Source organism: Sturnira hondurensis, unplaced genomic scaffold (genome assembly GCF_014824575.4).
Source record: "Sturnira hondurensis isolate 20B ecotype Veracruz unplaced genomic scaffold, ASM1482457v3 Scaffold0021354, whole genome shotgun sequence".
Classification (NCBI taxonomy): Eukaryota; Metazoa; Chordata; class Mammalia; order Chiroptera; family Phyllostomidae; genus Sturnira; species Sturnira hondurensis.
The window spans coordinates 15003447-15029762 of record NW_028093985.1 but is presented as its reverse complement, the minus strand read 5'-3'; the positions used below and the strand labels follow the sequence as shown (position 1 = coordinate 15029762).

Here is a 26316-nt window from a genome sequence, read left to right as displayed (position 1 = left end):
CAGCCCTTCACAAATCCTCAGTACCTCCTCCAGTCAATGCTTACTAGACAGTTTTGCCAGAGGCGTGTGAACTCGGGACAAAGGCACTGCCGACAGGTCGCCCTGGATCCCCAAGTTAGCCTAAGAACTTGGCCCGCCGAGAACCTCTACTGGGGCTGATGGGGCGTGTCCAATGGGAGGGGAGGGGCCTTCTGGAACTCGGGCCCCGCCCCCTGCCCCCAGCGTCCGAGCGCCGGAGCGTCAGGCTCAGGCTCCTGGTAGGAAAGCCCCGGGCTCTGAGTAAGCCTTTGCACCCTCGCTCTCCGCCTCCTCCCCCGCCCTTTCCCACCTCCGCCCACTTGACGCGTTGACGCACTGCAGCTTTGCGGACGTGGCGGCGGCGCAAGGCCGGGAAGGCGGAGACTTTGGCCTGGGCGGCGGCGGAGGCAGTGGTAGAAGTGGAGGAGGGTGGCAGTCACGGCGGCCTCGGCCATGAATTTGCCTGGGACGGCAGAAGCGGCGGCGGATTTGGCAGTCGTCTCTTCGCGGTGTCCCACTTTCTAACGGGACAGGTAAACATGGCGGCTAGAGGTGGGGAGTGGCTCTGTTTAAGACGACAGGGTTGGGCCCCAGCGGCGCTCCCGCTCGAGGCGGCGCGGGGCCATTGGCTGCAGTCGTGGCGGGGGTGGCTGGAGGAGTTCCAGAGTTAGAGAGACCTTGAAATCCAGCCCCACCAAAGCCCATTGATACATTGTTGGGTAAACTGAGGCTCGGAGGAAGGACTTGTACGTGCCCGATTACCGGAGCGACACATTAGCCTCCAAACACGGTTTCTCCCACAAACTGGTGTTTGTATTGAATGTTCGCTGACGGCTTCTTGTCCACATCGTCCAAGTATGATGATGTCACATAAAAACCTGATGTTTAATAATCACAAGGGATAACAGGGAAAGGAAAAACTAGACTTGAGGAATGGTGAGAGAGGGAAGTTAAGTTTTTAAAAACTGAATTGGCTCTGAATATGGTTGCAGTGATACTGCCCCGATGATGAACCACTTTGTACCCATTTTCTTTGTCCCAGTTCAAGGAATGTCGAGCAACACCCAGCAGCATTTATTGCACATGACGAAGGCGTTTGGGAAACCATTTTCTCATACAGACTGAGCTGATGAATCCATTGCTAATTTTTGTGACCGTTTGTAATCTACGTACGTAGCAGACAGGCTTGTTTTAGTTTTCTGACGAGGAGATTCTTGCTTTTTTTGTCGCCCATAGTTAATGTCACCGACAGAGGTTGATATAAATAAAGTGGATTTTGGGCATCGCTCAGTGACTTTTTGCAGCACTAAGCCACTTTGGGGTTCTAAAAACAAAATAGGAAGGAGAAAAAGTTAAAGGGCAGCGTAACTGGGGCAGTACAGCCATGTTTAAATTGCTGTATGTTAAGTTGTTCTTAACTTTTTAAAGTTGTAGACCCCTTTTGAGAATATAATAAATATTTTCCCTAGAAAAATATACATATGTATAACATGTGCCTATGAATCTCGGGGTTCACAGACATTCCCTAGGTCAGCAATTTTCAACCATTTTGCTACAGAATTTTTAAAACATACAATACCTGACTATTTTAGTCAGGGGTACTGACAAAACTATTATCTATTTTTGGTGAAGGTGAGATACTCTTTCAACTTTTTTTAGAATTACACAAAACATCCGTAATTTGTTATGCTATTAAAACAAGTTTAATCACTTTGTCATATGTTAGGATTTTGAAAGATTTGATCATACCTTCAAAACTGCTTTCCAGATGTAAAGCATTAGGAGCTTTCTTTAGTTTGGTGGCTGTCAAGTTAGGAATTCCAGTTCATGGTAATAAGTAATGTAGCACCTGGAGAAATAGGTGAAATAATCTATTTAATATAGAGGTATTGGTCATCTGTGTGATCTGAATGGAAACCCTTGGGTTTTTAAAGCATTATGTTGCCTTAGAGAAGGGTCAGAAACTGGTTTTAAGGGTTGGGTTCAGTTATATGAAATTGTTCCAAAAAATTTGTAACTATGTGTCTACATAGAAAGTATAATCCATTGTCATCCCAACTCCAAAAGTCTGTGAAGTTTGGATGACAAAGTCCAAACTCCACAGACTTTTGGAGTTTGTTTTTGATGATTGTTTTTCTCTTTTTCACTTGGTGCTTGTTCACAATATTCACAACTGAAGTAAGTCCTTTATTTTTGAGAGATCATTTTGCTTTGGCTTCCATGACACACGGAAGCTTCCTCCTCTGAACAGTGCTTTTCCATCTTCTTTGAATACTGATTATTTTCACCCAGGTAATAAATATAGCAGTTCTTCAGGGCTTAGTCTTGAACCCCCTTTTCTTATTCTACACTCTCTCTAGGTAATCTAATCTGTACCCATAGTTTCAGGTTTATACCTGTGTGCAATATGAGTCAGAAAATTATATCTCTAACCCAGACATTTTTTAATTTGACTGTATAATCCACTGGGCTACTTGACATTCATCTTGGCTGTCTTTGAGGAGTTTATAATCATAGTTGCTGCCCCGACCCCCAAGCTCTTCCTCCAGTGTTCCATATCTTAGAGAGTGGCACCACCATTTTACTCATTGATGTAAATCAGAAATCTTAGCATGATCCTTAACTTCTTTATGTTGTTGTTCATATCAGAGCCACATTATTAAGTCTTAGCATTTTATGTCCAAATGCCTCTTACTGCCTGTCCATGTCTCTCCATCTTTCACAACAATATCTAAAAGTGATCTGTTCTTATGTGAACAATATGAAGCTAAAACTGTGAATGTGGAATTAGTTCTCATATTCATTTTTAATGGGAATAGATCAACTTGATGAATGACAGTTGAGAGTGAGTATGCAATTAAACAAGAGGTATTCATTGATACATGTTTTTAACTTAAGTCATCTCTCAGTCAGTCTTGCAATGTCTTTTATGAAGTAGAAATGAACATAGTGACCTAAAATCTGTTCACAATGTCTAAGGACTGTAAATTGAATTTCGGGAAGATTTTGGTAAGTTAAAGTTTGGTAAAAGCTCAAGAGAAGAAATATCCCTGGTAAAGAACAAAATTATGACATATCTAGAAGTCACCTAGTGTAGTAAATATAAATATTATAGTCAGCATGATCTAAAGAGGGAGGTAGCTAGCACAAAAGACACTTAAGCCCCTGAAACACCAAAAGAACCTGTGCACCCCAATGTTCATAGCAGGAGAATTTACAATAGCCAAGTGCTGGAAACAACCTAACTGCCCATCAATAAATAAGTGAATCAAAAAACTGTGGTACATCTATACAATGGAATACTACTCAGAAAGAAAAAAAAAAAGAAGCTCCTACCCTTTGTGACACCATGGATGGATCTGGAGAGCATTATGCTAAATGAAATAAGCCAGGCAGTGACAGACAAATACCATATGATCTCACCTGTAAGTGGGACCTAATTAACAAAACAAGCAAACAAAATACAAGCAGAGACATTGAAATAAAAGAACAAACTGACAGTAACCAGTGGGGCTGGGTGAGGAGGCTAATGGGGGGAAAAAGGGGAAGGGTCATCAAGGAACATGTATAAATGACCAATGGACAAAGACGATGGGGTAGGAATGAGGGTGTGTGGGAAATGGAGACAACTATACTTAAACAACAATAAAAATATTTCAGCCCCACATGAACTTAAAATGGAGAACAAGCCAAAATGTTTTAGATTTATAAAAGTATATATGCATGTGTATGTGCCTGTAAACATTGATTCCATCAGAACTATAAATTGTGTATATATATAATCACTAGTTAAGATAATAAAAAATTATCTGATACTATTCACATACTGAAAATAAGGGGAACTTAATTTTTTGACTTAAAAAAGATTATAGCAATTTGTCCTTGTTAAACTGTAATCACCCTAACATGTTTTGTGATATATGGTCTATAAGAATGGATTACCTCTTCATCCCAATCCCTTATCTTTGTTGCAAAATAAGTACTCAGTGTACTTCAACAGTTATAATACTTGAACCTAATTTTTAAATAACTGAAACCATTCTTAAAAAACAAAAAAACACCTGGCTGGTGTAGCTCAGTGGATTGAGCGCGGGCCTGCGAACCAGAGGATCGCAGTTCGATTCCCAGTCAGGGCACATGCCTGGGTTGCAGGTGGGTTCCCTGCAGGCCAACTCCCAGCAGGGGACACATGAAAGACAACCATACATTGATGTTTCTCTCCCTCTCCTTCCCCTCTAAAGATAAATAAATAAATAAAATCTTTAAAAAAAAGATTAAAAAAAAAAACAAAAAAAAAACCCCAAAACAAAGTTGTCCTGAATGTGAGATTCATGTAATACCAGTTAAATGGATCAGCTGTATTTCAAAGTTTTCTCTGCCTTGTCCCCCCTACCCTCCCAGGTTTTGACATGATGGCAGGGAGGCATCAGAATCGTTTTCCTCTTCCAGGAGTTCTTTCGAGTGGTCAAGCACATTCATTTGGAAATTGTACAGACAGTGATGTCGTGGAGGAGGATGCCGAAGTTTATGAGCTTCGATCCAGAGGAAAAGAGAAAATCCGAAGAAGTACATCAAGAGATAAACTTGATGACGTTATAGTATTAACAAAGGATATTCAGGAAGGAGATACTTTAAATGCAATAGCCCTTCAGTACTGTTGTACGGTAAGTTTTAATTTGATTTTGCATAATGCAGTCTAAAATTACTTGTTCATAGCACAAATTAAAATAAATTCTGTTTTTATCTTGTCTTTTCTTCCTTCTCCCTTTCTCTTCTTTTCATAGCCTGTTTCATATTGGTGGATGTTAACTTTTTAAATTTTTGAGTACATAGTTGAATTTCTTGTTTTCTAAATTTGTGATTCTATTTTCACTGTTGAAAAACACCCAAAGTGTTATTGTTTTCTCTTCATCCAAGTTGTAAGAGAATGTGGAAATCTATAAAGAAGTTTTACTCTGCCCCAATTTCCTGAGATAACACATTTGTATTTCTTTCATACCTTTTTTGTGCTTTTAAGAGTACATACATAAAATACTTGGGAGGATGGTGATTTTTGTGTTTTTAAAATTGGTTTATTCCATTCCTTTTACTCTGCAAGTTTCCTTTGCCTTTTTCATTATATGAACATTCCCTCATAGCCTTATAGATCTAACTGGTTATTTTACATAGCTATATAATTTTCCATAGTATGAATGTACTATGATTATTAAGCCCTTTTCAAGGTCAGGATTTTCCCCATGTTTTTTCATTGTGCTGTGCGTATTATCACAGTTATATCTTTAAATAGAGGTACTTTATTTCTATAAATTAGATTCCCAAAAATGGTACTGAGAGGTAAAAGTTAAGGTTTGTTTCTCATTTCAGTAGATATAAAACTATTTAAACCCATTTTTTTAATCTCTGTCACTTCTTTTTTGCTTTATTAGCATGGAATCTGTTTTCATGGTCATAAACACATGGGTATAGAAACTGTTCGTTCCCGTAGTCCCAATGGAATTTTGAAATGTATTATGTGCCTGCTTGCCCATTTTAAAGTGAACTTCTTAAATACATTCTAATGACTTAAAATAGTTACAAAGAATATAATTTCTGTAATGTCAATATTGAAAAGTAAAATAAGACTGTTAAAATAGTCTTTAAATGTATGTATGGAATTGTAAATACTAATTCAGGATTTGCTACCTGAAATAATGCATTTAAAAATATATAGATATAATATATGTAGTTTTTTATCAGCATGAGACTTTATATCATTTTTTTCCTCCTTGATGAATATTTTTATCCTCACCCCCAAAACCTTTCATAATGTATTTTTTTAAATATTTTTTTATTTATTTTTAGAGAGAGGGGACAGGAAAGAGATAGAGAGGGAGAGAAACATCAGTGTGTGGTTGCCTTGCATATGTCCCCCACTGGGGACCTGGCCTGCAACCCAGGCATGTGCCCTGACTGGGAATCGAACCGGCAAACCTTTGCTTCACGGGCCCGCGCTCAATCCACTGAGCTACATCAGCCAGGGCTTTCATAATGCATTTTTATATTTAAAAACCTTTTATGAGTACTTGTCACAGTTGTCTGAAATAAAAATACATATATATTTATAAACTTACATATATAAATTTAAATTGAATTTTAAAAAAGTCATTTCACCATGAGGTTCCATGTATTGTTTTTTTCTGGAGTACATAAGTATTGCATTTAAAATTAATCAAAATATAAATTATGATTTAAGAATAATAAAATTTATTGAAATGCATTTCTTGATGAGGTTGGAAGAGCTGGGGTTTGGACATATTTTGGCAATAAATGTATAGTAATATTATTATTAAATATTTTTTTAATGCAAGTACACATGAATATGTGATTTGTAGAGAAATGGGACCACAGAGAATGTGGTCTAAGAGGTCAGTGATGGAAAGTAATCAAAATTTTAAATTAGGGGCAAGGCTGAAAATACTAAGGTGGAGATCCAAGAGATGAGTGTGGTCTAATTTCATTACAGAGACAATTAGTTTTCCTTTCATAAATCTGGAAAATTTTCTTTAGAAGAAGATAAATTGAAATGCTGGCTGAATGATTAAAAATAGGTCATATTTTCAATGAGGTTGGTGAAAAGGAGAAAGTAAAGATGTGGAGAAGATTTCAAAGAGGAAATAAGGTGAACAACAGGAAATTTAATAGGTGTTTCAGAATTGAGCCTCACAGACTGATTGGGGTGAAGCACTGTGAGATAACTGAGGAAAAGCCTGATTTCTACAGTAAGAGAACCACTGTACAGTTTTAACAGGAGTGGTCAAAGTGATGGGGAGCCCAATGGAGGGGATCCAGGAAAGAAGGCATTAGAATAACTCAGATGAAGATGATTAGGGCTTAGGCCAAAATGTTCGTTAGGAAGAATAGAGAAGAAACTGATAGAAAATGTATTTGGGGGTAATCACATGATATATGAGCTGATTCCTCATTTGAAATGAATGATGAAAGGCAATTAACATTAGAGGAAAGGGGACATTGGCTAGACTAGTGGGAAAAGTGATACAACAGAATAAGGGAGTTAAGATAAGCAGTGCTCAAGAAGCAAAAGATTAACCTTACCAAAAGGTTCATTATTTAAAAAATAGAGTAGTTAGTGCTATTTTCTACTTATATTCAGTCATAGGAATTATTAAAAATAACTCAGTTATAAAACAGTAATAAGAAACCAACAGGTGTAAGGTTGGAATCCTAAATGTATTCAAGCAATTTAGCAAAACAGAAAATAGAGGACTATTCAGAGAGAACCTAGGTAGGGACTAAACCTTGGAAGCCTAGTTCAGAAAGAGCACCTATTAGAATATAACCAAGCAAAGGAATATTTAAAGAAAATAGGGTCAGGCTTTGTGGTTAGTCCGAATTTTGGGGGGGGGGGGTAATTGAATTTATTGGGTGACACTGGTTAATAAAATCATATAGGTTTCAGGTATACAATGTTAATGATATATCATCTGTGTGTATTGCATTGTGTGCCCACTACCCAAAGTCAAATATCCTGTCACAATATATTTCACCCCCTCACCCCCTTTTCCTCTGGTAACCACTGTACTGTTGTCTGTATATACGAGTTTTTGTTTTTCTTGTTTGTTCACTTGTTGCTTTCAGTTTTATATCCAACATATGAGTGAAACCATATGGTTCTTGACTTTCTGACTTATTTCACTTATGATATTCTCAAGATCTATCCATGTTGTCGCAAATGGTAGTATTTCAAATATTCTTCCAGCTGAGTAGTATTCCATTGTATACATGTACCACATCTTTATCCATTCATGCATCGAAAGACACACCAGTTGTTTCCATGTTTTGTCCACTGCAAATAATGTTGCAATGAACATAGGGGTGCATATATCTTTGCAAACAAATGTTTTCAAATTTTTCAGGAAGATACGGAAGAGATGTTGCTGGTCATGTAGTAGTTCTATTCTTAATTTTTTGAGGAGCCTCCAAAATGTCTTTCTTAGTGCCTTTATCAGTTTACATACCCACCAGCATCGAATGAGGGTTTTTCTCCACAACCTCTGCAACACTTGCATTACCTATCTTACTGATACCCATTCTAACAGGCATGAAGTGGTATCTCATTTACTTTTTTTTTAAAGATTTATTTATTTTTAGAGAGGGGAAATGAGGGAGAAAGAAAGGGAGAGAAACATCAGTGTGTGGTTGCCTCTCACATCGCCTGTTACTGGGGACCTGACCCACAACCCAGGCATGTGCCCTAGACTGGCAACCCTTTGGTTCACAGAGAGGCACTCAATCCACTGAGCCACACCAGCTAGGGCTCATTGTACTTTTTGAATTGCATTTCCCTAATAGCTAGTCAAATTGAACATCTTTTCATACATCTGTTGGCCATTTGTATGAAGGGTCTTTTCAGGTCCTCTGCCCATTGTTAAATTTGGATTGTTTGGTGTTGAGTTGTATGAGTTTTTTATGTATTTTGGGTATTAACCCTTTGTCAGCTGTTTGTAGATATCTTCTCCCATTCATTTGGTTGCCTTTTAATTTTGTTGGACCTTCGTGCATTTGCATTAAGAAAAAAACAATCTCAAGTAGTAAACTGACAAAGGACCCTTTATCTTTACTGCCTCTTACTCTTCAATCTTCTGTCCTTCCTCCTCCTACACACACACTTCAAGGGAATTGATTTTTCCAAGAACTCTGTTTTCATTTGACTAGATTAGTAAACTGCCATTGATTCAATTCACCACTTCCTCCTAAAACCCTCTTTGACCTTGATACTGCAGGTTTCTGATGTTCTTACTATTAATATGTAAGAACAGCTAGTATTTGCATAACAGTACTATCTATCACTATGCTAAATGTCATTCATACATTTATATTGATTAATCTTTACAACAAACATATATCATATAGGTGGAATTATTACTGTCATTTTACATATGTGGAAACAGAGGTTAAACAACTTGCCCTAAACCCCACAGCAATAGAAAGTGAGCCATGCTTCAAACCGAGATAGTCAGTGCTTTTAACCACCATCATATATTGCTTTCCTGGTTACTCTTAACCTTTGTGTATTTCTCTTACTCAACATATGCCTCAAGTGTTAGGTGCCACAGAAGTCCTTCATGTGTCACCTTTTTACTCATGTTTTTTTGTTTTGTTTTCTTTTCCCATGAATCTGTCTACTCTTGTGACTTCAGCTGCCATTTTTGCTGGTAATACACAAATACATATCTTTAGCTAAGATCATTCATCCACATTTCAGACATAACATTATAACTAGCTGTTGGACATCTTCCACTTGTATGTTTAAGGTACCTCAAAAGCAAGATGTATAAATGTTGCCTTCATTCTTTTTCTCCCTCCATAGTGTTCCATATCTCAATGAATTGGCATCATTATCAATTGAGTTGACCAAACCAGAAATCTTAAGTTTTATTCTGGACTCACTTTATCTCTTTGACATCAACAGATGATAAATGGTTAGAGCTTAGATTACAGCATTGATGGAAATGATGAACGGGACTGACAACTTAAAGACAGTGAGAAGGCCTGGCATAGTAACTGATAATCTGAGAAGTACCATCCTCTACTATGTCTCACCACAATGGCAGGTATATAGGATATACAGATAGGTTGAGGATTGTATAATATATAGGGAAAGCTTATAAAAATGACTGATCTTGGGGGTAGTTGAAGAGTGCATTTACACTAGTAAGTTTGGGAAAATGGCTTCATAAGATAAGTGAACAAGGTATTTTATCAATTCTAAGACATGCTTTTTCACACATTTTAACACCTTTGGCATTAGAATGGTGGCATCTTCAATATTTGGTGCTTTTTTCCCCCTTGATGAGACGTAAAATAGTTGCATCTTGGGTTGATGGATCTTAGTTTTGATAAACTGTGGTAGTTTTAGTTAGGTACATTGACATTTGCCTATACTCCTAGTTGCCATGATGGACGAAAGAACATAAGTATCTATAATCCTTCCTTCCTAAATTGTTTATAAGCGGTAAAAGGATAATATTTGTGCATGACATACATAGAAAGAAATGATTCTAGAATCTACTTCAATAGCTAGCAATTAGTGTTATTAACATGGGAGATACAGAAAGTTAATTTGTTATTTCCTAAGACTTGTAGATCAAAAGTGGTGCAGAATTGATATCCACAAGGAAAATACAATGTCTCTGGGTATGATAACTTAATACCACTAGTAATTAAGCTCAACTTTTTTCCTTCTCCAAAAATAAGTGGGATGAATGAATAGTGCTACCTCTGTTTTGATTCAGAATTGTTTTTTTCTTTTTTTTTTTTTACAGGTAGCAGATATCAAGAGGGTTAACAATCTCATCAGTGATCAAGACTTTTTTGCCCTTAGGTCTGTCAAAATTCCAGTAAAAAAGTTTAGTTCATTGACTGAAACACTTCATCCTCCAAAAGGAAGACAGGCTTCACGTCCTTCATCTATTCAATATGTTCCAGAACAACAGGAAATTTTGTCACTTAATGATTCTCTTTCTTCCACCGAGTCAGCTGGTAGCTTTTTAAAAGAAGTAGACCGAGACATTGAACAATTAGTAAAATGTACAGACACCAAACGAGAAAACCTTAATGAAGTGGTGTCTGCCTTAACAGCACAACAAGTACGTTTTGAACCTGATCACAAAAACATTCAACGTAAGGATCCTTATTATGGAGCAGACTGGGGAATAGGGTGGTGGACAGCGGTGGTGATAATGCTAATAGTGGGTATAATAACTCCAGTATTTTATTTGCTATATTATGAAATTTTAGCTAAAGTGGACGTTAGTCATCATTCAACAGTGGATTCTTCACATTTGCATTCAGGAGTCACACCCCCATCACCGCAGAGAGAAATGGAAAATGGAATTGCTCCAACTAAAGAAATACCCTTTGGCCAACACGATGATCATAAACTCTATAGTCACAATTCTCAGTTTCCTGCTGCTCAATACAAAACATAACAATTAGCTCATAATTATGTTTGATCGCATGTTCTGGAATGTGGTGAATCACTTATATTCGATAACCACTTCTAAGGCAGAATTAAGGAAGATTGAAGATGCTTGTTTTTCACTTTTTTGAGCCATTTACAAATGGATTGAGTATAAAATCCCAGCAGTTGCTAGTTGATAATTCAGAACAGTAAATCTACATATCTTTTTATCTATCAGTGCTTACACAGAAATGAATTTAAATATGTGTGCAGGAAGTTCTCAACTTGGAAAACAATTTATTTAAGATAGGTTAATGTTTAAATAGTTTTTGGTTTAAGGTTATTAATGATTAGTAAGCAGAATAAGACCACCAGATATATGCAACTGGAGAAAATTTACTAATGTGGACCATTAAAGTATTTAGTTATAAAAATGTTTGATTCTAAAATTAGCATATACTTAATACTCCATTTCAGAACTTTCTGAAGACAAGTTTAGCATATATGCTATGAAGACAGACATGAAATAGACACGGGAGCAAGAAAGCAATGTGTAAGTGTGTAATAGAGACCCAGATAGAGATTAAATACTATATTTAACCCCCAGAATAATGTCTTAGCCTTGGGACGTTGCCAGTTGGTCACTAGAACACTGGATTAGGTAAAGAACCAAAAGTAATCTTTGTCTCTTAAAGAATGCTGCCTGAGCTTCTGATTTTTAGGCCATTATACTTGTCTCTGGTATTTGAAAGCACTTTTATAATTCTTTGATGAAAATTGTTATACATGTACTGGTTAGCATTATTTAGAAAATAATTCCCTACATACTGTGTTGTTACATGTAGTAACATGCCTTAATTACATTTAATGCCTTATAAAATATGTAAGCAAATATTTTTAGAATTAAAAGCAAGCATTTTTTCCAGAGGGTCCAGTGGGATTTATAACAGACTGTATAAATTCATCTCCACTTTTACCATCAAGCACAAATCAATGGGGTTAAAACAAGTTGTCATTGTCTGCCTCTGAGGTTTGTTGCAGAAAATGGTTCATTAAGCAAAAGGAGTAAAGACACCTTTGACATCAGCAGCAACAGACACATTGCTTTATTTATTGAACCCTTCACCTGTTTCTCTGTCCACCTAGGTTGGACAGAGAAAATGTCCAACTTAGACCTTTTTTCCTTTGAACTATAGCATAAAATTGGGTAACAGAAGCCAAAGGTGTATGGTTAAAGGATTTGATAGTGTCAGTTTTTAAGGTCTGCTGTGGATCTGCTAGATAAGCCTTTGTATATTGATTCTATCGTTTAATTTCTTAAAGTATGTGTTTTTTAAAATGTAATCATTAGAAGCAAGATCTGGTGGAGTCTGGATGGCCTGTTTTGTGTATAATAAAGTACCTTAAGATCTGTAATAGCACCTCATTTTCTGGGCATTATTTCCTAATACTGTTTCAGCTCTTTGACCATTTTATATTTCAAACTCCAGTCTTGATACAAAGTGGGGTGAATAAATAATGTATGGTAAATAAGGTTTTATGTACCTTAAGTAGCAAAGTATGAAAGACAGAAGTCAAATATTAAAGCCTTTGAGTGTATTTGAGGACCTTAGATAATTACCAAAAAGTGTTCATAGGGAAATTGTAGCAAATTTATTTTTTTTAAGTAACTCTTAGTTTATAATTTAAAATATTGTTTTAATGTACCTTGGGCATCTTGAAGAATGTGGTCTAATTTATGCTCAATGTTAAACTTCATCAGTTTACATCATATTTATTATGCCTACTGAAAAAAAAAAACAAGTTTTAGGGAAGAAACTACAGAGTATTTTAGGGTAGAATAGGCCAAATGTCCTGTGAAGAATTTTGTTTACATGAAATTGCTGGAAGTCGGTGATTCCTTCTTGCTAATGGTTCTTTGATTTCCAGGATAAGTTATTTTTAAAGTAGTGAGGTGTACTGTGTACTTGTTAATGTCCTGTTCTTTGAAGGAGGCAGTTCCCTTTTTCTGTATATCTGAATTATATATTTTTAATTCTGTTTTATGTATAGAATTAGGACTCTAATCGTTTTGTGGTTTTTAAAAGGAAAAATTCCTAAGCATTTAATATAATTTTTGCTTTAAAAAAGTACTAATTACATCAAAATTTGTAGCCAATGCAGATTACTTTGGAAAACTATTAATAAAGTAAGAAAAATTGTGAATTTTAATTGTGTTAAAACCCTTATCTGAATTTGAGGCTTCACATTAAAAACATACAGATGTATATGCATGCATGCAAGTAAAAAATTAGCAGAACTGCAAATCACTGCATTTGGTTCACTTAAAAGTTGGAATTAAAGTGAAGCAAAATCTGCTATTTTTAGGGGGACAGATGTTTTTTTGGTTGGGTACAAATGGTCAAGTTTGTTTTGAACTAATAAAGGCCATTTAAGATAAATTAACTGTGACTCTGCTGGCCACATTAAGAATTAGAAGACTGCCATGTTAACTTATCCAGAGGACTTTTTGTTTCTTAAAGCTTTTCTTTTTCTGGGCTCTATTTACTATTCAGTGGCCTGAACAGTTATTGAAAGGAACTGTAATGGTTTGTTACTTAATAATTAGTTCTTTTTAAAGATAATCTACTTCTAAAATTACCTACTTTGGAATATGAAGGATACAGTTGGAGTTTATTTCAGAAATACCATGAAGCAAGGGTCCAAAGTGCTACAGGGTAAAGGTGGAGTTTTTTTGAAGTATTTAAATGGTGCTTTGTGATAGGAATCATTTTGAATTACAGCAGTGCTCCTCAGGAAGTCCTTATTTTTCTTAAGTATGTGCATATTGCACTGTTAGACCACAGAAATAACTGAATGCAATATTTAATTCTTTTTATGTATACAAACACTGTAAACCTTTTGTGTAATATATTTTATATAAATGTGAGATGAGCTTGTATAACATTGTTAGCATGTACATTTGTAAAACTGGTTTATAAATCTTTTTGCCCCTTATTTTTCATATTTTAAAAGATCTTCAAAATAAAGTTTCTATTTTATTCAATCTAAAATGGAAGCTGGTGAATTTAATTGAGCAAAGCATACTTTCTCTCTTGTGTCAAGCTACTTGATATAAAGACAACCGAATTGCCAAAGATTTACCCACTCAAATGTCTCCCTTATTATATATATACTGAAACAAAATCCTCTGGATCACTAACAGGATGTAAGTGCAATGAAATGAAAACAAGTTTCAGATGAATGCTCCTTGAAGAATCTTGTATCTCAGGGAACAAGACTCCTTAGGCAGGGTCCAGGACTTCCTAGGAAGTTGTGGATCAATCGGAAAGATATGCTCTACTTATATGTAAAATTCATTGTGAAACAAAAAACTTTGCACTTTATTAATTTTTAAAAATTACAGTAGCAAAAACTGAAAAAGTTCTTTGGATCTTTTATTTAATGGAGGATTTTATAATGTGTTCCTCTCCCCCCTACTTTTATAATCATCTTGATCTTAAAATTGTATTTAATTAACAGTTTGTTTAATAAAAAAGTTTTTACTAATTCCAGAACTTTTTACCATATTGTATTAAGGCCAAGCCACCGATAGTGTCGGTAGAGGAGAAGGAAAAGGTAACATCCTCTGAATGTGTTACCGTGCTCTCGCATCCAGTGTGAGGCCATCCGCCAAGCCAGTGATTGAGCTAATACACTGCCAAATCTGTTACCACGACTTCAGTCACCTAGAGTTTCCTTTTGTTGGTGGTTTATTCAAGAGTATTAGATATTGGCATCCCTGCTTAACAGAGTTATTTTACCAGGTAAAATCTATATTAACAAATTAGTTTTCTCTATCAAATATATTTAAGTAGATTCAAAGTAAAACAATGTAAAACAGGACACAATTTTACTTTATAAAAATTTAATATGTAAACAAATACTGAAAAATAAGCATTATATTAACACAACAGTATTGCTTTTCAGGTAGCAGTTTTAAAGATCTCACTGACAAGTATATACTTTTTTATATATAATCACTGTCTCTACATTAAAAGTTACCTTCCTATAGAAGAACTTGAGTCTCTTGAGATGTTAAGCCACAAAAACAAGATTCATGCTGGCAAAGAACTCTGCAAATACTTCCGGCCTGTTCTCACAATTAGTCTACTTTAAACTTGTAAAGAGATTTTTCCAAAAGGGAAAGAGAATGAATGTACATAGTGGGGAGACGGCTGGGGCTTCTCAAAGCAAACCACTGCCCAAAGGGCTGGCTGTCTTACCATCTGCAGTACTAAAATGTTGGAGGCAGATTAAAAGCTAGGGAAGGGGAAAAAAAGCAGTATCTTTAGTGTATTTGCCCTGTTCAAGCAGTATCTGCAGATTTACAACAAAGTACACAGAATTACAGACATAAGACTTTATAAATTAAATATTAGCCTAAGGTAATAAGGAGCTGAGAGAATAAAACACCTATGTTAACTATCAGTCCTAAATGACTATTTGCCCATTATAACTGAAACTGATTTTTTTTTTACTATAAGTACAGTAGATTGCTGCTTTAAAGTAGACTTATTTTATATTCATTTTCCATTTAGAATCTTTAAAAATTTTTATAAGCTCCTTTAAATTAATTCACATTTGATCAAAAGCACTGAACTAATAATAGTCCTCACACCCATCTTCAATGATCTAAGTATTACATTTGAAAGTGATCTTTTTCCTGAGGAAGCTATGTTACATATATAAAGTTTCCCCACCAGAATACAAAATGGGAAAATCAGATCACAATGTGTTTTGTGAGGAACATATGTTTATTTCTCAAAACAGTGTTTTCAACCACTTTACAAGCTACAATTCTTTAGATGGCCAGACTAAATTTAAATGAACTGACTTTCATCAACAGAGGACCTTGATGTAATTATTTCCCTGTAATTTATAGATAACATCTCTTTCACTCAATGCAGAATACTGCCTCTATCAATACATTTTACAAGCAAACCCTTTCTTGGATGGAAATTAAACAAGAAGTTGGAATTCCTAATAATGACATAAAAATGGTCCAGATATGAAATTGAATTTAAGGTGTCTAAATTCAAAGAATAACATAATTGGAATAAAAACATAGAAAAACAAATTAAAAAAAATAAATAAATGAACTGACTTTCTGTATGCTAAGATGATGAATGCATATGGTAAATTTTGGCTGGTCTTTAAGCAGTTTTTATAGAAAATTTTTCACAAGTGAAGAAACTAAGGCACAGAAAACCAAGCTCAATTTCAAGATTGAGTTTATTAATTGTAAAGATAGAAATAGAGTCTAGGGCTCTGATTCACAGGTTAGAGAGTAATGGGTGGTATCTTCCCCAAACGGAAAAATAAATTTATTTCTTTTGGTAGATAATATTTTCAATTTATTGATTTAGAAGGGGGCAGGGAAAGAGAGAAACAGCAATTTGTTTTTCCACCTCTTCATGCACTCATTGGTTAATTCCTGTATGCACCCTGATCATTGATCAAACCCACAACCTTGACGTATAGGGACGAGCTACCCAGACAGGGCTTTTGGTCAGTAATATTAATGTCATTTTTGAAATACATAATATGAATTCCCTTCAAAATCTTTGGCATTTGTGAATCTTTAAGGCTAATAAGGTTTTTAGGTATCCCCCCACACTCGCAATATAAAAAATTAGGGGAGTTAGTTTTTAATTAAAACAAAAGATTAATCTTAATTCCAAAGTGACCTGAGTTTTATTCTGCACTGTTACATAATCAATTAGATAGCAATGGGTCCTTTGAAATAGAAGAGGCCATTATATCTCACAGCTCTCACACATGCATTCTACAGTGAGATGTACATGACTAGAACTTACCACTTTTGTCAAGTACAAACTTAAATAAGATGTCTCAGTCTAATTTTTTATAAGCCCAACTATTCAAAACATCAAACTTATTACAGTGAGATGATTAATTCATATATTGCATAATATGAAGATAACCCCAAATTCAAGTATTTTTAATATTCATTCCAAGTCTTTATACTGGCTGAGATGTAAGCTGTGAAATTTATACAGCTCCGATTGGCTTCTTTCCTTGTACATATTTTTGATCACTAAACTCCTTATCTCATATGCACTTGTAAGAGCTTAGATAGGTTTATGTAGTCATAATATAGTAGCATAGAACATACCATGGAAAGATAAAAAGTAAAATTATTTTCAAGTTTCTTTGTTTTTAAAGTGCTCCATGTGCAGTATTAAATCAACTTTCAGGTTACAGAAATCTATTTATGATGAGGTCAGCAGTTAAGAATAATTTGTTCAAGTATAAAAACAGATTAAAAGATGCACATTCTAATCCAAATAATAACAAAAATGACATTTTCATCTGAATACTTAAGTGGGATAAAGAAGTGTTAAGAAGGAATGTCAGAGTGTCAGAGACTTATTGGTAAAGTAACCAGTATGTAAACTCAAAGTGCTTCTGAACGTCTTGGTAACAAATATTGTCCAACAAAACAGAAACAAAAATAAAATACTTACTCATTCCTCATCAGAAATAAAATAGGAAATAAGTCTGTCCAAATGTTCAGAAGCTGTATCATAAAAATATTTTTTGAGAAATTTCATAGCTAATAGGTTGCTTCATCCATGTTGTCATCACTGTCTGCGCCAAAATCTTCTCCATTGTCAAAGTAGGAATTAATGTAGTCATTTTCCTAAGTGAAATGATAGATTTCTCAGTAAACATTAAGGTAAATGAATAGTAACATTAATAAGGAACATATGAGCGCGGGCCTGCAAACCAGAGGATCGCAGTTCAATTCCCAGTCAGGGCACATGCCTGGGTTGCAGGCCAGTTCCTAGCAGGGGACACACAATGCGTCTGACTTCTCAGGACACACAATGTATTGTGTGTCCCTGGCAGAGGCAACCATACATTGATATTTCTCTCCCTCTCTCCTTCCCTTCCCCTCTAAAGATAAATAAATTTAAAATATTTAAAAAAAAAGATGTTTAAAAAAAAAGAACTGACATTCTCTGAGTGCCCACTCTTCACCAAGTCCTGTGCTAAGCATTTTAGGTAGGCTAACTCATTCGGTCCTAATTCGACACTGAGGACACTAAGCAACAGGCAGGGAGGGAAAGCCCTTTGCCAGTAGTTGCACAGCCAGACAATGGAGAAGCGAGATTCGAACCCAGGCTCTCTGGCTGTAGAGGTAGAGCCCTTTGGCTCCTACTGTGTTGATGGTAACCAGCCCTTCACACAACCTGAATCCACTCAGAGCCCTGTAAATAAAGCAGACATGATTCTTAAAAAAAAAAAAAAGAAACATAATATAGGCTGTCCCTTTAAGTTTATAAATACCTAATGTAGGTAATAAAATATACCAGGCTTAAAACAAGTCTGCTACGTATGCCATCTGCTTAGAAACCTCATTAGCTTTCACTTGCATCTACTTGTACTGCTTTCTTCAAGGCACTACCTCTTACTATTCTCAGACCCCAGCTACCTAAGAGAACATGAAGGGGTGCCTGGAACACTTTAGGACAATGACCCATTTAATTAATCACACCTCAGTGGGATGATACATGGTTTGGTGAGCTAAACCGCTCAACACTTATTTCAAACAAATGTACAGACACTTAACAAAGCCAATTTACATTAACATTAGACCACATCAGAATGGAGGTTTTCAATCACAATGTACAACTGAGCAGAAGCGCAGGGATTTTTGCTTTCTATCAAAAAAAGTCCTCAAGAAACCAAATCAAAAACTGAAGATTCCACCCTGACTGGTGTGGCTCAGTGGATTGGGCATGGTCCTGCAAAACCAAAAGGTTGCTGGTTGGATTCCTAGTCAAGGAACATGCCTGGGTTATGGGTCAGGTTCCCAGCTGAGGTCATATGAGAAGCAACCGATCAATGTTTCTCTCCCTCTCCTTCTCCCTCCCTTCCTGTCTCTCTAAAATACATAAAATCTTAAAAACAAACAACTTGAGGATGCCATACCACATTCCATCCAAGGCAACTCAATTTCCAATATATTCAGAGGGATTAGCCACTGAGAATATACCAATTCTTAAAACTATTATCCATGTAAATCACTCAAGATATTTCTGCTATCAAAAAATTCAAAAATCCATTTTAAATATTGATTAAGAGATATTTAAGAAAATCACTAACCAATCGCAGTATATGGACTGTATTTGGACTCTCACTGGAATAATTTCTTGAGACAATTGAAAAAATTGGGACACTGGCTTATATAACACTTAATGATATTAAGGAATTATATTTCATTGTTTTAGGTATAGTAATGCTACTGTGATATTGCTAAAGAGCCCTTGTTTTCAGGTATATACTGAGATATTTATGGGTAAAATGATACAATGCTTAGGACTTCCTTTATAATAATCCAAGGCAGATGGGTTTTGAAGTGGGAGGACAGGAGAAGAGTGGGTGGATGAATGAGTGATGGAAAGACTGGCTATGTATTGATCATTGTTAAAGCTGGGCTGTTTATTTTAATAGTTACTAGATTTCTGTACATGATTGAAATCAGTGACAATAAAAAATTAATTTCCATATCTCTACTGTTTATGGCAAGAATTATTACAGAGTAAGAAATAGAGACGATTCCCAAAATAAAGTCTCCTGGATGTCGACGTACTTAGTATCTGGATGGTAGGATTTTATATACAAATTTATATAAATAATGCAAGAAAGGTATTATTCAGATATATTTTTCATTACTGTGTTTTCCCTACATACTGTAAGCTTCTGTATCTGGCTAGGCCAAGCTGGCTTGGCTTCTCTGGTGCCAACAAATCCAACAAGTCTGGAAACTGCCTGAAGCCTGAGGCCAGTGTATGGGGGAGGCATGGCATGGTTGAGAGCTTAAAAATATGAAAAGATAAATGACACGAGTATGGTCCTCCAAAAGGGTAGGACAACTGGCCTCAAACAGGATGCAGGACAATCCTTCCATTGATAAAAAAGAGGAGGAGAAGGGAAGACAGTCCATTTGAAAGCAGAGAACATGAAATAAAAGAGAGTTTCCTCTTGATGGCATTATTTTCTGTATGAAGGTACTATATCTGCTAAAAGTGAAAGAGAGGGTAGTCAAGGAGAGGGGTTATGAAGACAGATAGTCTAAAATACTTGCTATGGAGAATTGACTTGGCAAGAGAAACAGAAAATGTGTTAGCAAGCAAAATGGGATGAGTGATTTTTTTTAAGTGGCATCAGTTTATGTGATTCCTTAGAGAAGGCCAATAAGCAGGTTTGGAGGGGAAAAGAAGGAGACAATGGAATTGATTAAAAGTTGCTTTGATCTAGAGTATTTGCTGGGAGACCAAGAGACAAGAGCAATAGCAAGAAAGAAGTCGAAAGGTGAGCAAGAGCTCCTTAGGGAAGGAAATGAAGACAGTGAACCAATAAAGTAGAGAAAAAAGGATCAGAGGGTTTGGTAGTTTTAATCAAGGCAGAGTGCAGCGATAAACTGAATGATCTTGAAAGAAAATGAGACAAATGTGTATCATTAATTTTAAAATGTTTAGTTACAAGTTATCTGAGAGAATAAACAAAGAATACCCAGGTAAATCCTGAAAAAGAAGGGTAACATGCCCTAAAAAATATTAACAAATAACCAGAAGATTCTAGTCACTGGAACAGCTTCGTGATGTTTCAGAAACAGATCAATGGAACAGAGTCTAAAAATACATCTAACTAGATATGGGATCTAACAGTTGATAGAGAAGAATTTCAAATGAATGAAGAAAGCAATTTAATAAATAAGGTTAGCAGCTTATTTGGAAACATAAAAAGAGATCCATATCTTTCCCTTTACACCAATATAAAGTTCGAAAGAATCTGAAATTTAATGGAAAATAATTAAACTGTGTAAGATTTCATAGTTGGAGGAGCTTCAGGAGAAGAAAGATTCAGAGTGTGGTGGGAGAAGCTGAAATGGAATAAAGACAAAGGCCACTGAAATGGAGAAGAAACTCAGCCTCGGGTTGCTATATGAGGTCTCTACAAAGTCCCAATGAGGGAGTGACCAACCACATTACCTTGCTCAGAAATATCTGGGTAGACTCCAGCTTATTTTGAAGTGCACCTTGTTTCTCAAAATTACTTTTACATCTTATTCAATTCGGCATCACTCTAACTTCAATGCTCTAGTAATTCTCTTGATACAAAGGAATTGATGACAGTGGTAATACGCCCCTTGTTCTCATCAACTTGGTTTTCGTTTGTTCATTTTAATATATATTATATACCTGACGCCTTTTTAGATAAGTGTTAACCTTAGTTACTTTGTTACCTTTCCAAAATAGACCATTACCTCTTCATGCTCTTCTTCATCATATTCCTCTTGTTCTGCAACATCATCTTCCTCATCTTCATTACCTTCTTTATTTTTCTCTTTGCTTCCTTCTTTCTCTTCATTTTCCTCATCTGATTTTTCACCATCACCTCTCTTTTCCAATTCCTGTTATAAACAAGCTTCATTAACTTACTTGGAAACTTCTAGCCTTTGACCTCCCTGTTAAGCCTCAAGAGAACACTGTTACCTATCACTTTATTCTAATCCTCCCTTACCAACATCTTCTAGGAAATTGTGAGTTATTGCAAGAAAGGAGGAACTCACTGTCCTATCATGACACCAGTATTTTATTTTGTTACTTTGTAACTGGATCCCAGGTAATGCTGGGGTATCAGCTCTATGCATAGTGCTTTATTTTTATTTCTAACATAACTCCTTCAAATATACTGAATTGACTCAGTTTATGGAGAACTTTAAGAATGTTTTTTGTTTTCCTTTTAACATAATAGGGGAAAAAATAATGTAATGGTATTAATTAAAAATGTCTGTTTTAGTTTATACCTGAAATTATTTAAATCAATATCAAGTCATATAGTGGCGAGTTATCCTATTTGCAGATTATTCATGTCTTTTCATTTCTTTTCTCCTTCATTACTTACTTCCCATTTCTAGGAAATTTTGCTTTTCAATATATCTGGCAGGGTGAGAAAGAAGAAATACTGAAACTCAAGTCACAGTCAACATTAGTGCTTACAAACAACTCTTCAAGAGGAGGCAAAAGAGGTGCAGAATTAGAAAAGCTTTGAATAGGTGCAGAAAAAGCATTTGATAAGGTATAGGACCCATTTATGACAAAAACACTCAGCAAAGTGGGAATAGAGGGAGCACACTTCAACATACTAAAGGCCATATATAAAAAACCTAGACCCAACATCATACTCAATGGGCAAAAAACTAAAAACCTTCTCACTAAGATCAAGAACAAGACAAGGATATTCACTTTCACCACTTCTATTCAATGTACCTATGGAAGTCCTAGCCACAGCAATCAGACAAGAAAAAGAAATAAAAGGCATCCAAATTGGAAAGGAGGAAGTAAAACTGTCATTGTCTGCAGATAACATGATAGTGTAAATCAAAAATCCTAGACTCTACCAAAAAACTACTTGACCTAATAAGTGAATTTGGCAAAGCAGTGGGATACAAAGTCAATATTCGGAAATCAAAGGCATTTTTGTACACCAATGATGAAATATGAGAAACAGAAATCATGAAAAAAATCCCATTTGCTATAGCAACAAGAAAAATAAAGTACCTAGGAATAAACCTAACTGAGAAGGTAAATGTACTCAGAGAACTACACAACACTGAAGTAAGAAATTAAGGAAGACACAAAGAAATGGAAGCATATACTGTGTTCATGGACTAGAATTATTAACATCACCAAAATGTCCATACTACCCAAATAGTGTATAGATTCAACATGATCCATATTAAAATATTAATGACATATTTCACAGATACAGAAAAAACATTTCAAAAATTTATATGGAACCATAAGTGACCCTGAATAGTGGCAGCAATTTTGAGAAAGAAGAACAAAGTAGGAGGAATCACAATCCCTGACATCAAACTATATTACAAGGACACTGTAATCAAAACCATTTGGTTCTGGCATAAGAACAGACACACAGATCAATGGAACAGAATAGAGAGCCCAGATATTACCCAAGTCTCTATGGTCAATGAATATTCAATGAAGGGGGCAGAAGCATAAAATGGAGTAAAAATAGCCTCTTCAACAAATGGTGCTCGGAGAGCTAGACAGCTAAGTGTAAAAAAAAGAGAAATGACCACGAACTTATACGGTACACAAAAATAAACCCCAAATGGGTAAAAGATTTAAGTATAAGTCGTGATACTGTAAAAGGCCTGGAGGAGAACAAAGAGAGGAAAATATCAGATATTCCACACAGCACTATTTTCCCTGATATGTCCCTCAGAGCAAGGGACATAAAGGAAAGAAGGAACAAATGGGGCTTCATCAAAATAAAAAGTTTCTGCATGGCTAAAGAAAACATCAGCAAAATGAAAAGGGAACCAACCATATGGGAGAATATATTTGCCAATGATACCTCAGACAAGGGTTTGATCTCCAAAATATATAAAGAACTCACATGACTCCACTCCAGGAAGACAAACTCCAGTAAAAATGAGCAAAGGACCTGAACAGTTCTCCAAAGAGAACTTACAAAGAGCCCAGACACACATGAAAGGATGCTAGCAATACTAGCCACCAAAGAGATGCAAATTAAAACCACAATGAGATACCACTTCACCTGGGTCACATGGCCATCACAATAAAATCAACAAACAGTAAGTGCTGGCAAGGTAGAGAAAAGGGATTCCTCATGCACTTGTGGTGGGACTGCAGACTGGTGCAGCCACTATGGAAAACAGTATGGAATTTCCTCAAAAAACTAAAAATGTAACTGCCTTTTGCCCGACAATTCCATTGCTGGGATTATACCCTAATAATCCTGAAACACCAATTCAAAAGAACCTATGCACCCCAATGCCCATAGAAGTGTTATTTACAATAGCCAAGTGCTCATCAGGAAATGACTGGGTCAAAAAACTATGGTACATTTACACAATGGAATTCTATGTAAGAGAAAGAAAGAAGAAGCTGCTACCTTTCCCCACAGCAGGGATGGAACTGGAGAGTATTATGCTAAGTGAAATAAGTCAGGTGGTGAAAGACAAATACCATATGATCTCACCTATAAAGTGGAACCTAATCAACAAAACAAACACGCAAGTAAAATATAACCAGAGACATTGATATAAAGAACAAACTGAAAGTAACCAGAGGGGAGGGGGAGGGGGATAATGGGGGAGGGGAATGACAAGGATCATCAAAGGACACGTATAAGAGACCCATGAACAAAGCCAAAGCAGGGAAGGATCTGGAGTGGGAGACTGGGGGGAAATGGAGACAACAGCACTTGAACAACAATAAAAAGAAAAAAAAAGAAAGAAAAGCTTTTATTTCTGGGTGGTTCTATTTATCCACCCTGTAAAATCACTATGCTACCACCTCATAACTTTAACACACAAATTTAACTTTAGTATACCCTCATCTTCTTATTATGACCATAAATAATTTTCTTCTATTTGACAAAAAATGATCTGTTTTCATTGCTGTCACTATTTATTCACTAAATTATCCTATACTTCATCTGCACAAGTGATAGGCTTTCACAAGCTTTCTAGGAGGTGGATGCAGCAATAATTTCACATATTAATATTCATAATTAAGGCATAAGATCAGTTTCGCTAAGATGTGAATATTCTTAAAGAGAAATCAGAACACTAATTCATACATCCACAAATACTCTTTCCTATGATAAGGTATTTGCTTAGTAGATTACATAGAAAGGTAAAACGTATTTTACACATTTGGCATTGACTACAACTTGGCTACTCCTTTATTGGTTCTTAGACATTTATTTAAATTTTTTATTGCATTCAAATTTGAATTCAACAAAGTCAAAGGCAACAGAAAGACTGTATCAGATAAACTCAGTTTCTAATCAAACTTCAAAATCTACTGTCACTTCATCTGACTGAAACAAAAACAAGTAAGGCCAAGATAATCGTCCTCATACCGATCCACCTTGCCTTATGTAATGTATTACTACAATAGAAATGTGTGCAAGTTTTCCAAATGTCATTCCTTTGGAAAACTGCAAGTGAACAAAATAGTATTCACAGATCTTTAGAAGTGCCTATAAATACACAGAGACAACTCTTTCCACCATCTTTCCTCACCACCATAATGGTGCCCATGAACATCTTGACTGATGCTCTCACGTAATCAACAATGTGAAAAAGAGAAGCAAACACCAGGTTCTTATGAGGCCATGTTCCAAAGTCACTGTTTGGTTTCTAAAGTGATGATGAAACATGTTTACATTGGCAATTTTGAAATTACCGATGACCACAGAACTGAGGAAGTTGTTGTGAACCCCACAGGCGTGTTAAACAAGTGTGGATTAATCAGGCCCAGATTTGACGTGCCACTCAAAGATCAAGAAAAATGGCAGAAGAGGCTGCTTCTGTTCCAGCATTTTGGTTTCCTTGTACTGAAAACCTCAGTGGGCATCATGGATTATGAAGAAGCAAGATGCAACCACACAGGAGGGAAAATCCTGGAATTCTTTTCCTAGCTAAGTTAAGACATACAAATAAAATGCCTCAATGGCCATTAACATGTGCATTTTTTCTTTTCTATTTTAATGACCATAGTAAAAAGGCCTAGAAGCTGTTAAGTTTGTGTGGTTAAAAGAGAGTGCTATAACTCTGTGCAAGACATACACTATATTTGGAAATCATGCTATTAGCTATTATTTCATAATTACCAGTGGAATTATTTAAACTAGTTATGTAAAAATATATTTAAAATAAATTCATTCCATGTTTCATTTCCATTGTCACCTCAAATACCTTTAAATAACCTCAACCTTATTTCTAATACGCAGACCGAAAGCAAACCCACAAAACATCTGAACTAGTTAACAAATAGCAGATTTACACAGTTTTAAAAATGGTCTAAGAGCTACAGTCTTATTACTTCATCTCTTTTTGCATTAAGCTACTAGTTTTGATTCCTCTATTTACTAGTCTTCATTTTTTCCTCTATGACATTTAACTATTTAGCCCTCTACATATTTAAGAATAATGTGAACGTAATTCACATTATAATGTAATTCACATTATATAATGAGAAACCACTTTTAAAATGATTAATTTATGGACAGGGTACATTTCTTTTAGTTTATATACTGTGTGGCCAGCCTATTATGTCACGCGGAAATAGGAAGCTCAAATACTAGTTTACTGCTATCTGGTGATTCACACGCTATGAGTTTTGAGTGTAAGTCACTCCTCTATCCACAAGAGTTTTATTATAGTAAAATTTGCAACTCCTTTGATGGAGAAATCAACAGTAATAGAG

General features: G+C 35.7%; 2 protein-coding genes and 1 pseudogene across 8 annotated transcripts in view; 2 read left to right on the top strand and 1 right to left on the bottom strand.

Annotated features, from left to right (window-relative positions):
* Positions 1-271: 271 nt before the first annotated feature.
* Positions 272-13644, top strand: LYSMD3 (LysM domain containing 3). The gene is made up of 3 exons (XM_037032163.1): positions 272-551; positions 4420-4682; positions 10341-13644. The coding sequence occupies exons 2-3, from the start codon at positions 4428-4430 to the stop codon at positions 11004-11006; spliced, it is 921 nt and encodes a 306-aa protein (XP_036888058.1). The 5' UTR covers positions 272-551; positions 4420-4427; the 3' UTR covers positions 11007-13644.
* Positions 13645-16126: 2482 nt separating this feature from the next.
* POLR3G (RNA polymerase III subunit G) overlaps positions 16127-26316 on the bottom strand; it is a 34417-nt gene continuing 24227 nt past the window's right edge. For all 7 annotated transcript variants that reach the window (XM_037032070.1, XM_037032068.1, XM_037032074.1 and 4 more), the window contains 2 exons: positions 21315-21461; positions 16127-17681 (listed from right to left, as the gene is read on the bottom strand). In XM_037032070.1, coding sequence (XP_036887965.1) covers positions 17595-17681; positions 21315-21461 — 234 coding nt within the window. In that variant the 3' untranslated portion in view covers positions 16127-17594. The remainder of the gene's footprint in view (positions 17682-21314; positions 21462-26316) is intronic.
* On the top strand, positions 25114-25641 carry LOC118977244 (40S ribosomal protein S15a-like; annotated as a pseudogene).

What these genes read in the sequence shown, in the direction of transcription:
- LYSMD3 (XM_037032163.1), top strand. Translation starts at nt 4,428, where the DNA reads ATGATGGCAGGGAGGCATCAGAATCGTTTTCCTCTTCCAGGAGTTCTT. An exon ending in CCCTTCAGTACTGTTGTACG is followed by an intron (nt 4,683 to 10,340) that starts GTAAGTTTTAAT and finishes TTTTTTTTACAG; the next exon opens with GTAGCAGATATCAAGAGGGT.